Source organism: Heteronotia binoei, chromosome 1 (assembly GCF_032191835.1).
Source record: "Heteronotia binoei isolate CCM8104 ecotype False Entrance Well chromosome 1, APGP_CSIRO_Hbin_v1, whole genome shotgun sequence".
NCBI lineage: Eukaryota > Metazoa > Chordata > Lepidosauria > Squamata > Gekkonidae > Heteronotia > Heteronotia binoei.
The window spans coordinates 249,711,749-249,726,036 of NC_083223.1; the positions used below are offsets into that span (position 1 = coordinate 249,711,749).

At 45.8% G+C, this 14,288-nt stretch overlaps 1 protein-coding gene across 3 annotated transcripts in view; it reads right to left on the reverse strand.

Moving 5' to 3' along the window:
• Positions 1–14,288, reverse strand: part of SPTBN2 (spectrin beta, non-erythrocytic 2) — a 128,285-nt gene that overhangs the window by 26,820 nt on the left and 87,177 nt on the right. For all 3 annotated transcript variants that reach the window (XM_060251912.1, XM_060251931.1, XM_060251921.1), the window contains 7 exons: positions 13,354–13,507; positions 11,064–11,934; positions 9,529–9,666; positions 3,353–4,109; positions 2,447–2,649; positions 1,269–1,359; positions 455–601 (listed from right to left, as the gene is read on the reverse strand). In XM_060251912.1, the coding sequence (XP_060107895.1) occupies positions 455–601; positions 1,269–1,359; positions 2,447–2,649; positions 3,353–4,109; positions 9,529–9,666; positions 11,064–11,934; positions 13,354–13,507 (2,361 nt within the window). The remainder of the gene's footprint in view (positions 1–454; positions 602–1,268; positions 1,360–2,446; positions 2,650–3,352; positions 4,110–9,528; positions 9,667–11,063; positions 11,935–13,353; positions 13,508–14,288) is intronic.

Below are 14,288 nucleotides of genomic sequence, written 5' to 3' on the forward strand. Positions count from 1 at the left end.
GAATTCTGGAGAACTCATAAGTTTGCACATTCATTTGTGTTATTTTGTTGGTTTTAATAAAAGGTATTATGTAACTGTTGTTTCTGCAGTTTAGCCCTATTACTTTAAGCAATAATGAGGACGAGAATTCCTCTGCTCATATGTCATGAGCCTCTGTTTTCCTAGAGAAGAATCCACAACCACAGCTGTTATCCCCATGCACCATTGATGAACAGAGAGGGCTTTCAAGCTGCAATGCCGGCTGGAGCCCAAGCACTACTTTTTTTTTTTTTGAGAATGAAAAGAGAGCTCCTATGAGCATGTGCAAAGAGCCATTCTGGGTGGTGACATCTGGCATTAGTGAACAGGGTTCCCGGCTGAGCAGATGTAATTGCAGGAAGGCTTAAGCTCTGAAGTCGGCTTTGATGCTTTAAAGGAAAAGTGCAGAAACCCCACTTCCAGATGTGAGCCCCACCTTCTGGATCTTCTCCAACCAGCCTTTGTTAGATGCCAGCTCTGCCATGAAGGCTTGGTGTTTCTGCCACTTGGTGTGGAGGTTCCGGGCTTCGTCATATGACATGTCCTGAGCGGAGAGCATCTTCTCATTGATCCACAGGGTGAGCTGGAGAAGAGATAAGAGGTGAGCATTGGGGGTGGATTCCCAAGGGAGAGCCAGCCCCAAGCCCTGGGGGACCAAATCCATGGCATTCACCTAAATGAGTCACAACTGTGGGCGTAATTTGCAGAATGCATCCCTTACAAAGTTGAAAACAAGAGAGAAAACATTCCCCTTGCTGGGAATACATGCTCACTCCAAGTTCACTGTTTTGACATGAGGTAAAAAAGCTGCTGGCCACCAGTTGCTTTCTTGGCCTTAAAATTTGTTTATGTTTACCCCACCTTTCTCCTCAATGCAGACCTAAAGCGGCTTACGTTATTCTCCTCACCTCCTAAAGCGGCTTACGTTATTCTCCTCACCTTTATCCTCACCACAACTCTATGAAGCAGTTTTGGCTGAGTGTGGGTGACTGCCTCAAGGTCACCCCGCAAGCTTACATGAGAGTAGGGATTCGAACCCGAGTACCCCAAGTCCCCAGGCCCAACACTCTACCTACCCTACTGTGTTTGAACCTGATCTGTCCTAATTCCAGGCAAGATCCTTTGCTGTTTCTCCAAGGAAACAAAGGCTTGGGAAAGAGGGTCATCCTATCTTGCTGGTTCTGCTCACTGAAGTGCTTTCAGTCCCATGGGACCCACCCAATTCTGCCAAATGCCTTGGCCTCACCTACCTCTTGGCAGTCTTGCAGAAAGTGCTGCAACTCCCGATTGTCACGGAGTCTGGCAAGCAGGTCTTGGGCCGCTTCCTGATTTTTCCTGTGCCTGTAAGAAGAAAAGTTAGGGGCCCAAGGCATTCATAAGAAGTTTAGCAAACATTTTCCTGGGCAGAAAAACAATTCTCAAGAGGAAAAGAGCATACCAAGGTTCTCCCCAACTCAGGTCACTAAAGATAACACTGGAGCAGATCAACAGAGCAATTCTATGCAGTTACTCCAGCCTAAGCCCTCTGAAATCAGTGGACTTGGGCTAGAGAGTTAACTCTGCACAGGAATGCACTGCACACTACTTCACAATAGGTCCCCCTGCAATTTAAATGAGTTAACATCAAATAGGTCTACAATAACAGCCGTAGCTTGAACTTGGTGCCTAATGTTAGTTGGGAAGGATGCACTAGGAAACAGAAAAAGCAAAATACAGAAGTCTCCTAACACGTTTGAAATTATTCCATTACTAATGCCATGGGGCAAAATGAAGTTCACTTGGCAGCCTTTCCAGTGTCTTTGCACTCATTGTCCAGAACTCTGGGATGAGAAGGCAAACTGATTTCTTGCAGAGCAACTGGGCAGAATATCAGGTAGAGCACTGCCATTAGATTATTGTGTTTTCATTGTCTTATTTAAATCCTATTTGCTTTATTGATGTTTTATATGACTATGTTGTACACTGCCCTGAGCCTGGTTCCACTGGGGAGGGCAGTTGATAAATGCAATCAATTAATAAAAGTTAAAAACGGAGAGAAGGGATCCAAGATAATCCTGAGAGAGGAGTAGGCAAGTACCTGCGAGACTTCTATTGGCCCTGCTGGATATCTAGTAACTCTTTAACTCACTAGATTCACCCCCCTTCACCCTTGCAAATCTTTGGGAGTCCTTGCTTCCAGCCTCACTGTGTGTGAGCCAGTTTCTGTGACAGCCAATTTGGTGTAGTGGTTAAGTGTGCAGACTCTTATCTGGGAGAACCAGCCTTAATTCCCCACTCCTCCACTTGCAGCTGCTAGAATGGCCTTGGGTCACCATAGCTCTTGCAGAGCTGTCCATGAAAAGGCAGCTTCTGTGAGAGCTCCCTCAGTCTCACCTACCACACAGGAGATAGTAAGCTGCACTGAGACTCTGAGATTCAGTGATCATACCTGCTGTCGATGGAATTGACTTTCTCCTGGACCTTGTCAGCATGAAGGCTGTCCTCCATGATGAGCTTCCGTCCTGCATCCACCAACCCCTTTATTCTCTCTCCGTTGGCCTCCATGGTGGTCATGAAATCCTCGTGTTTTTTAATGGCAGCGTCGGCAGCTTGGAGAGAGCTTGGCATGCTTGTGTGAGTCAGCACATATTCCTGCAAAGAAGCCATGCCAATAAGGCATCAGAATATCCACCGGAAAAGAAAAAGTGTATGCATGAAAAGGACTTGCATTAGACTACTTTAATGAATTCCAACAGCCCGTGAATGCTTTATATCATTCATGCCAGGAACTCTTCACTTCCTGATACCATTTCTTGTAAGCTGCATTGAAAGCCATTAGCTGAGCAGAGATATTTTTTTTAAAGCTAAAAAGCTAACCAATGTGTGAGAAATCTGTCAAATTTCTGATCAGCCCAGCTACAGAGATGATATCTTGGGGAGCTGTTGTTACATTTTTAGTCCCTCTGAATAAAATCTGTTCAGTGGTTGAACTGTTTTTCAGTTTTCTGTCATATTTTTAGTAAACATTACAGTTTGCCTAAGGATCTGCATCAGATATTTACTGTAATTGGACTATACGGTTTTTGTGAGCCCCTGTGAAGACTAGACTGGGGAAAGATGGGTTGGAGATATTTTAAATGAATGAATGCTCCTGTGTCAAAAACTTTCTGTACTATTTGTGGTTTGTGGTATGCAAAGGCCCTAAAGCAACTGAACTGGAGCCGCAGTGCAAGATCCTGTTGAGGTTCTTAGCATCGTTCTGCTTCTCCTCTGCCTCTTGTAGAAAGAGGGCACTAACATTTTTGTATGCCAAACTGTATGCATTTGTCTTGCTTGGACTGTCCTCCTTCCTCACCTGGTTGCTGAGCACTCCTTCCACCTGCTTGGTGTCCCTCAAGAAGATCTGGAAACCATAGGCTCGTGAGAGCAGCTGGTGCCGGTTCTCCCACATCTGACCAAGCTCATTCCAACCGGTATCAAGGGCCTGAAGGCGCTGTTGCAGGAACATGTGTTGTGCATCAGTGTGGCCTTGCGTCACCTCCTCCCCGATGGCACGCAGACGCCGGTAATCATCCTTGTAGTGATCCACCTCGTTGCGGATGGTTTCATGCTGGCTCAACAGACACTCTGCCTCTGGTAGAGTAGCTGGGACATCTTCTGAGGCAATAGCTGTCTGAGTGCGCAGGAGCCATGCCTGGAAGTCATCCAGGTCGCGCAAGAAAGCCTGCAGCTTGCTGGCCTCTCCCAGTGACTCCTCACGGTGCCGCATGGTCTCCCGCAGCTCATCCCAGGTCCCATCAACCTCTGATAAGCGGTCCAAAATGGCCGTGGTTTGCTCTGGATGCTGGTCTGCCAGACGGGTTGCCTCTTCGCGCAAGTCCTGAACTTTGCCCTGGATGGCCTCCAGGTCTCGCTCCATGCCTGCCAGCTTGCGTTGCAGTGCCATGACACCTGCAAGGTCATTGCCCAAGCCCTGGGTAGACTCAATCACCTTGGTTTTCTCCCGCATCCAAGCCTTGATCTCATTGCATTCCAGGTAGTAGTTCTGGATGCTGAGCGCTGAGGTTAATGCTTCCTTCTTGCGGCTGGCCAGAGCTTGGAACTGCTGCCACCTAATGAGCAAGAGAGAGTTGAGAGCCACCAGTTAGTGATGCCAGGCAGTGCCTGGGAACTGGTGGGGCCAGGGTTGCCAGGTCTGACTCCAGAAATATCTGGGGACTTTGGGGGTGGAGCCAGGAGCAAGGGTGTGACAAGAATGACTGAACGCTGAAGGAAGTTCTGGCAATCACATTTAAAAGGATTGCACACCTTTTAAATGCCTTCCCTCCATTTGGAAATAATAAAGGACAGGGACACCATATTTTGGGGCTCAAAGAATTGGACCCCCAATCCAATCTTTTTGAAAATTGGGGGGGGGGGAGGGTATGAGGAGAGGCAACAGATGTTATGCTGAAAATTTGGTGCCTCTAACTCAAAAAACAGAGCCCCGGATACCCATGGATCAATTTCTCCATTATACCCTGCAGGAATTGGTCTCTATAGAGTATAATGGAATGCCCAGAAGAAATCCCCCCCACACTTTCTGAAAACCCTGAAGCAAGGGGAGGGCCTCCAAACTGGCATCCTAACCCCAATTAAGGATTGGCAACCCTAAGTGGTTGGGTAAGACATAATGTCCTGGGAGAAAAATTAGGAAGAAAAATAAGACTTTGGCTACCCACAGGATGTTCTGACCACAGAGTTTCTGGTGATTGCAGAGCTACCCTTGTCACTTCCTAGAAGCTCTAGGAATTGTCAGGAACTCTGTGGTCAGAACTTCCTGTAAGTAGCTGAGGATTTTTCTTTGAAATTTTTCTCCCCAGGATGATCATGCACCCCACCCCACCCAGCTTCGCCCGAGTGTCCACCCACCAATCAACTGAACATCAACAGGCAAGGTGTGCAGTTACCTGGAAGTCTCCCTCCATAAGCTGGTAAATGGGAACTATAGCATACACAGGGCTTTTTCAGTGATGATGACCCCCTCAACACTGGAATATCCTCCCAGGACCTATCACTGTCTTTTATGTATCAGTTGCTTTTCACCCAAGCTTTAAACTTAGTAGTTCCATTTTTTAAAAGCTGTTTTTAATAGTCTATTTCTGTCCTGACTTTTAACAGGTGTCCCTTTTAGGCTGTTATGCCAGAGAATTCTCGGTAATAGCTCCCGCTCTGTGGAATGCCCTCTCTGAAAACATCAGGGCCCTGTGGGACCTGCCACAGTCCGAAGGGCCTGTAAGACTGAATTGTTTAAACTTGCTTTTCAATCGTTAAGGGGACATGGCTATTATTCCACAGCACCAGCAGTCTCACTGAATTGAAGGAACTGAAACCTGAAACATCAGAATAATCAGAATATCAATGTGCATCTTGGACGTAATGATTGTAAAATGTATGAAAATGATTTTACTGTATATCTTGTTTTAAAATTTTATGTTTGTTTTTAACTGCTGTGAGCCGCCCTGAGCCCATTAGGAGAGGGTGGCATATAAATTTGATAAAATAAATAAAAATTAAAAAATCTAATTCACTGGCTTATTCTCAATGGCTGATTTTATAGCTGTTCATGATGGATGGTCTTTATACTATTTTATCATTTCAAAAGCAATTTATACTGAACAACGTGCAAGGTTATGTATAAATGCAGATCTTACAGAAGAAATGACAATCAGCAAAGGTACAAGGCAAGGCTGTGTGCTTTCATTGTTGTTTATAATGACTCTTGAAATCTTATTGCTGCAAATACAAGATGATGAAGAAATTGAAGGAACGAGAATTAAAGGATTTTCCTATAAATATAGAGCATTTGCAGATGATATGTTTATAAATGAAAATCCTATGCAAGTAACACCTTTGTTGTTAGCCAAAATACAAGATTTTGGAGAATTGGCGGGACTTTATGTTAATAAAGAAAAGTCAAAAATTTTGTGTAAAAATATGCAAGTAAGTAAACAAAAGGAATTGCAGAGATTAACGGGATGTGAAGTTACCCCTAAAGTAAAATATTTGGGCGTGGAAATAACAATGAAGAATATTGATCTGTTTAAAAACAATTATGAAAAGTTATGGCGTAAAATGGACGAAGATATGATAAAATGGAACAAGCTTAATTTGTCATTGCTTGGTAGAATAGCTGCAATTAAGATGAACATTTTGCCGAGAATAATGTATTTGTTTCAAACTATTCCGATTGTGAAAGACAGTAAACAATTTAATAAATGGCAAAGAAAGATTTCAGAATTTGAATGGGCTGAGAAAAAAACAAGGATTAAAATGAAAGTTTTAACAGATGCTAAAGAAAGAGGAGGATTTCAACTACCAGATTTAAGATTATATCATGAAGCAGTTTGTCTAGTGTGGATAAAAGATTGGGTGACGCTGTTGAATAAAAAACTTTTAACGTTGGTAGGTCATGGAAATAAATTCGGCTGGCACGCTTATATGTACTATGGAAAGAAAAAGTTGGATGGTTTTTTTTCTCACCATTATATAAGCAATAATCTACTAAATATTTGGATGAAGTACAAGAAATATGGCGATGAGAGAAAACCATTATGGATAGTGCCAGCAGAAGTAATAAGAATAACAGCTGAGACAGGAGAGGATAAAGGGATGTCATATAATCAATTACTAAAAATACAAAGCGGTAAAATAGAATTGAAAACTGCTAAAGAGTTGAATAATAAATATAATTGGTTTCAAATGCAACAAATAAAAAGTTTGGTGGAAAGCGATGTTAAAACTGAAGGAATAAGATGAGAACAAACAAATGGAAAAAGTTCTGCTTGGAGATAATGAAAAATTAATTTCGAAAATCTGTAAGTTACTTTTAAAATGGTCTACGGAAGATGAAGTAGTGAAATCTCAAATGATTAAGTGGGCAATTAATGTAAATACAGATGGACACATGGGAATATTTGTGGAAGAACTCTATGAAACTCTCAACATGTCAGAGTATTAAAGAAAATTGTTTTAAGATGTACAGATGGTATATGACTCCTAAAAAGTTGGCAGAGATGAACAATAAGATGCCAGATAGATGTTGGAAATGTAAAAAACATGAAGGTTCTTTCTACCATATGTGGTGGACTTGTGAAAGAGTGAAAAAGTATTGGCAGATGATTCAACAAGAGATTTCTAAAATCTTGGGATACGAATTTAACTAAGTTGCAGAGACTTTCCTGTTGGGATTACAAATGGAAAGATTTCCAAAAGAAGATAGAACTTAAATCTGGTACTCGCTCTCAGCTGCTAGGACATTGTCTGCGCAGTTGTGGAAGCAAGAAAAAATACCAGAGAAATGGGATTGGATTGTAAAAGCTTTGACACGGAGTGAAATGGACAAGTTAACAAGAACCTTAAGAGACTATGATTTAGAAGTATTTAAGATGGAGTGGAAAAAGTTCAGAAGATACGTAGAAAAAGAGTGGAAAATAAAAGGACATTGGACAATTTTTGATAATGACTACGTATAAGAGGGAGGAGGATATTAATTTTGGTTCTTATTAATTAAGGGTACCTTTAATATTAAGATTTTAAGTATATAACAACAGCGGGGGTCAAGTAATGGGGGCAGGGGTGAGTAGAAAGTAATATATGGGATAGATAAAAAAGTAATTATTAATGATGTAAGAAATTGAAATTTATTATCATATGTTACTAATAAAATTGTTTGAAACAGAAAATTGGTTGCATAACATGGATTTTGCACACTTAGGGAAAACTGTCACCTTCAATTGAGACAGGGCCATAGCCAGGATCTGGAAGCACAGGGGGCATATAATTGGGGGGGGGCATTCATGCCCCCTGGCACCCCACACAACCTTCCCTTTCCTCACACTCCCCCCCCCTCCCTGCCACTCTCGTTGCCGGCCTCCCTTTCCCACCTCTAAAATAGTGAATGGGGCGGGGGCAGAAGCAGCCCCCAGTTTCTGGCATGAGTTAAAGGGACCGCTGACCAGTCGAGACTTTAATGCATTGGAGACTGGGGGCTGCTTCTGTCCCTGGCTCCGCTCACTATTTTAGTGGCGGAGAAGGAAGGGTGGTGACCAGAGCGGCAGAGAGAGCCGCTCTCCCACCAGCCTTCCTTCCACGCCACTAAAATAGCACATGGGGCCAGGAGCAGAAGCAGCCCCCAGCCAATCCATGGGCCCTTTAACAAGAGCGGAATGCTGGGTGCTGCTTCTGCCCCCCGCTCCATGTGCTATTTTAGTGGTGTGGAAGGGAGGCTGGTGAGAGAGTGGCTCTCCCTGCTGCTCTGGTCACCGCCTTCCCTTCCCGCCACTAAAATAGTGAGAGGCCAGGAACAGAAGCAGCCCCCAGTCTCCAGTGCGTTAAAGGGCCCGCGGATCAGCTGGGGGCTGCTTCTGCTCCTGGCCCCACGTGCTATTTTAGTGGCGTGGAAGGAAGGCTGGTGAGAGAGCAGCTCTCCCTGCCGCTCTCATAGGGTTGCCAATCCCCAGGTGGGGGCAGGGGATCCCCCGGTTTGGAGGTCCTCCCCCCGCTTCAGGGTTGTCAGAAAGCGGGGGGAGGGGAGGGAAATGTCTGCTGGGAACTCTATTATTCCCTATCAAGATTCATTCCCACAGAAAATCATGGAGAATTGATCCACGGGTATCTGGGGCTCGGGGGGGGGGCTGTATTTTGGGGTAGAGGCACCAAATTTTCATTATAGCATCTAGTGCCTCTCCCCAAAATACCTCCCAAGTTTCAAAAAGATTGGACCAGGGGGTCCAATTCTATGAGCTCCAAAAGAAGGTGCCCCTATCCTTCATTATTTCCTATGGAAGGAAGGAATTGAAAAGGTGTGCCGTCCCTTTAAATGTGAGGGCCAGAACTCCCTTTGGAGTTCAATTATGCTTGTCACAGTCTTGATCTTGGCTCCACCCCCAAAGTCCCCAGATATTTCTTGAATTGGACTTGGCAACCCTACGCTCTCATTGCTGCCGTCCCTTCCCGTCACTAAAATAGCACGCGGGGCCGGGGGCAGAAGCAGCTCCCGTGGGCCCTTTAACTCAGGTGGAGTGCTGGGGGCTGCTTCTGCCCCTGACCCTGCATGCTCTTTTAGTGTCGGGAAGGGAGGGCAGCAACAAGAGCAGCAGGGAGAATCGCTCTGGCTGCCGACCTTCCTTCTCTGCCGGTGAGGAGCAGAAGCAGCAGCCAGCACCCCCCCCTCCTTCAGTTAAAGGGCCCACCAATTAGCTGATTGGTGGGCTCTTTAACTCAGGCAGGAGGCCCGGGTTGCTTCTGGTGCCAGCCCCGTGAGCAACATCTCCATCATCAAATCGCTCACAGGGCTGGTGGCAGCTCCTGCCAACATGGCTGAGGCCCTGGGGGCTCCTTGGGGCCCTGGAGTCAGGGGGCTTTGGCAAGAAGTTGGGAGGCTGTGCCCCCACAGACCCCCTCGTAGCTATGGACTTGAATTGAGATCTTCAGAAAAAGAGGTTGCTGCTTCCTCTGCTGTCCCCAGTTCTCCTTCCTGCAGGTCCTTACCTGGTATTGAGCTGCTCCTGAGTGCCTTGGATACTGTCCTTGTTTCGATGGTCAGTGCCCAAAAGACAGCTGGCAATCTCATTCACAGCCGCAATGCGTGAGGCCAGGTTATTCATCTCTGGCTCCAGTGTCTCAAACCTGAAATGGCAAAGACCAAATGAGAAGTCAGAGGAATGCTTTGTCAACAGTGTAGACGAACCACTGAAAGGCCTGCTGACTGAGGCACTGTTATGGGGATTAAAATTGTGGATAGTCAATATTCCTTTGTAGTTAGGAAGGAAATACAAAGAAGGCTTCCTTTTGAAAAAAGTTTACAGCAGCCAACTTTTTCTGAGTAGAAAAAGCTGGCTAGAGTGCCCTAAAGCCACACATACATCTGGATTCAATTACTAGAACATAAGAGCAGCCCTGCTGGATCAGACCAATGGCATCCTGTCTCACACAGTGGCCACCCAGTTCCTCTGGATGGCCAACAACAGGGCATAGAGCCTAAGGCTTTCCCCTGATGTTGCCTCCTAGCTCTGGGATTTAGAAGATTAGTGCCTCTGAATGTGGAGGTTCCACTCTGTTACCATGGCTAGTAGCCATTGATAGACATCCTCCATGAACCTATCTAATCCCCTTTAAAAGTTGGTTATTCCTGCGGCCATCACTACATCCTCTGACATGAATTCGACATGTTAATCACTCTCTGTGTAAAGTAGTATTTCATTTTGTCTGCCATGCCATTATATGTGCATACAATTTGTCTAGTCCAGAAGGCAAAGGGTCTCCTAGATAGCTAATATCACTAGTGAAGGAAGGCATCTGGTGAGTTTCTAGGTAGGTCAATTCAAGGTACAGACATCAAGCTTTGACGCCCTAATTTACCTGAGTGTCTCATAAGTGCACATGCACACACACAGAGTCTTGCACAAATTTCACCCAGTGGATCCTTGTTGTAGAGCCCTCTACTACCAGAGTTTGCTAAACTCTACCAGGAGTGTGGTCTGCTCAATAGGGCCCATTCCCTTTGGAATGTGCTCTCTTCCTCTGAGAGGTGGAACCATGCTAGTTCTATCAACATTTTAAAAAAAACCCTGCACAAAAGCTTTGTTATACCAAATGAAATGTGAAATTTGTAATGATTTGGGCTACTCTCTTCTGCACCTTTTCCCAGCACCATAATCTCCTTTATAAAATGGAGCAATCAAAGTAGTACACAATGCCAACTGTGCTGCAGATTCATAAAAAGGCATTGTGGCACTGCCGGTCTTATTCTCTATTGCTTTCCTAGTAATTCCTAGCTTAGAATTTGCCTTGTTCACTATCACTCACTATTGGCATGTTCGGAGAAATAAGACTGGGCTAGAGGGACCATTGATGTCATCCAAAAGGGCAGTTCTTACCTAACAAATATAAACTAAATATATGGTATTGCTCTCCTCTTAATCTGGGCAATGCCCTGATCAAAAATGCTTCATTTGAAAGTCTGCCACTTCCTCTGCTTAGAGGTCAGAAGGGGGATTTGACAGTTCCTAGGCCAAACCCCTCACCTTTGTTGAACCACTTCAAGATCTTCCAGCTTCTCCGGGACATCCATCGTTTCAATCCAGTACTCTCTTTCACCAATCCAGAGCCCACAAGCGTCTGCTTCACTGAACATCTTGTAGAGATTGAGGGCATCCTGAAGGGCCTGCTTACGATGCTCAGCCAATGTGACCAGCTCCTCATAGCGTTGCTCCAGTGCAGGAAGACGTCCGTCCACTTCAGGTGACTGGGCAAAGGCAGGTGGTAGACTTCGGGCCTGCTCATGCAGGGCATCCAGGGCTGGCCGATGGTTGTGAATTTCTTCCTCCACATCCTTGTGCTTCTTCACCAAGCTCTGGGTTGAGTATTCATCATGGCCTACCTCTGAGCTGGACACCAGGCGGAGGGCATCCAGCAGCCAGGCCTCCATGTCATTAGCATCTGCCTGGAACTGGTAGAGGTTAGAGGCTTGTTGGAGGCGGCGCTCCCGTTCACTGGACAGTGCCTCCAGCTGCTCCCATTGTTCTTCAATCTCCCGGATGCGCTCGGCCACCTCTGCGGCCCCAAAGTGGCCTTCGGCAACCAGCTGACGGCCTTCAGAGACCGTCTGCTGCAGTGGGCCAGCACGGCCACTCATCTCATCGCGAAAGGCGTTGTGCTTGCTGGTGAGGCGCAGCACACTCGTCAAGTCCTTGCCGAAGTCATCCGATGAAAGGATCTGGCTCTGTTCCCGGATCCAGGCTTCCTCCTCACCCATGTCCCAGAAGAACTTCCAAAGACGCCGCGACTCTTCCAGTTTGGCACGCCGCTGTGCCGCCAGTGCCACCAGCTCCCGATAGCACCGTTCCAGCGTCACCACACGATCTTGAACTACGTGGGGCTCACAGGCTCTGTATCCTGCAGGCAACAAAAACAGCATTATGGTCTCTCATACCAACAAGCCTCTGAAAAATTCACAAGAGAGAGATACAAGCTGCATCCTGGGATGTGATCCATCCTCTGTCTGTACTACTTGACCCACTATCAGGGTGACACAAAGACAGCCAAGGTAATGACTGTTTTATTCTCTGCTTTTTTTCTGCGGGCTCAGTTAAAGCCATCTGACCAAACTTGAGTTTACAATAATGATAGTTAAGTATTCAAATCCCAAAACAAAACAGGCAAATCAAGGTTTAGAGCTGCTTATTGGCTTCCTTCGCCTTACTATCTCAGCACTTAGCTTGGTAAATTCACTCACATCTTTAAAGCGAAGGGGTTTCTGGAGACAGAGCAAGAGCCATAAATATGACTGTCAATTCAAACATCACACCAGACTATAGCTTCTAGATCCAATCCATAGTTTGGTAGGACTTCCTAGTCCCTCTAAAAGTGAAAAGACTTTGAAAGATCAAGTTCTGGTAATTTAAGGCCTCACTAGATTTGTGTGGTCCTAGCCCATGGGCAAATTCTAATCTGAGAATTTCCTGCTCAGCTTGCAGATAAAAAGCATCTAAGAAGTTTATTAAGTAGCTTTGTTTAGTTTAGTAATAGATCAAGCTGATTTCTCCATGCCTACTACCCCTCTGCATATCACACCTAATCAAATCATGCCTGCAATTGTCATTCATCTGCTATTGTCATTTGCCTGCTAATGTCATTCGGCATCTGAAATCACACCACTTTCCAATCTATAGAAGACTGCAGATTTATACCCCGCCCTTCTCTTTGAATCAGAGAGCGGCTTACAATCTCCTATATCATACCCCCACAACAGACACCCTGTGAGGTAGGTGGGGCTGAGAGGGCTCTCATAGCAGTTGCCCTTTCAAGGACAACTCCTGAGATAGCTATGGCCGACCCAAGGCCATTCCAGCAGGTGCAAGTGGAGGAGTGGGGAATAAGAGTCCGCACACTTAACCACTACACCAAATTGGCTCTCACAGATAGACTCACATTCTAGCTGCATCTGTAAAAGTGAGCAGTAACTCTGGAAAGCTCATATCCTGCAACAGATGTTGTTAGTCTTTAAGGCTCTACTGGATTCTTGCTGTTTTCTCCTGGTTTAGTAATGTTTATGTTAACTTTCCCAACAGCTCAGATTCCTCTAGTAGCTCAGATTCTGCAAAGCTCATTCAAATAAATCTGTATCCTTGCAAAGAGCTTTGATTGACCGAGCAAAATAATTACTTACATGGAGCTCCTGAAGTCGACTTTGTTCATAGTAAACTCAGGGAAGGGAAAGCAGACCAAAACAGTGGAGGAACAAAGGGCACTTTCCATCTGGGGTCTCTGACTATGCTCTTTTCACCCTCCATCTTCTCAGGGTTAGCCTATTACCTTCTCCAGGAGCAGCAAACCGCTGGGCAGCAGCACTGATGGCTTTCACCCTCTCAGCCTGGACAGCGATGTCAGCCTCCACCAGAGCGTGGATCTGCAGCAGGTCCTCCACCCCAAGCAAATGTTTCCCAAAGTCCTGAGACTGAAGGCGGCCCTGCAAGGAAACCCAGCGGAGGATGAGGATCCCACCAAAACACAGCAGAAAGGACAAAAATGGGGATAATATAAAGAGCCCCTTATCCCTCTTGTCTGTCACGCACAAACCCGAGCTTGAAATCTCAAGTACTTCTGCACATTGCCAGCCATCAGCTTCTGTTGACCAAATGGCACAAGATTGACCCAACAGTGCTGGAGATTTGCTCAGCAGCTCCACCTCTAACAAATGGAGCTCTGCTCAAGTCTCTGCTTGGCATGCCAGCAAAGAGGGTGCTCTTTGCAAATCCCTAATTGCACACTCATGTACACACACTCCGCTTCTGACCACCTAGAACAAACTTCTGTAGGCATGTACTCGGTCAAAGGAGCTGCTGTGATGTGCTCGTGTGAGCATTAAGTGCTGCCCAATTGCTTCTAACTTATGGCAACCCTATGAATTAATGACCTCCAAAGTGTCCTGTCATTACCAGCCTTGCTCAGGTCTTGCAAACTGAGAGCCAGGGCTGTGATAGAGCCACTGTGATACAGAACTTAGGCAGATCATGAGAAGGAGGGCAGGAAGGATTGCATCAGTGCTTAGTTCTTGTGGCCTTTTTGCACACATCCAGAGAATGCTGTATACCACTTTGAGGTCAGGCAGTAATTTGTCTCCAGGCCAGTCTGGCCAGGGATCCTGGGTTGCTGGGGGGTTTTTGGCATCTTCTGGGTGTGGAGCAGGGGTCACTGGGAGTGTGTGGGGGAGGCATTTGTGAATTTCCTGCATTGTGCAGGGGGCTGGA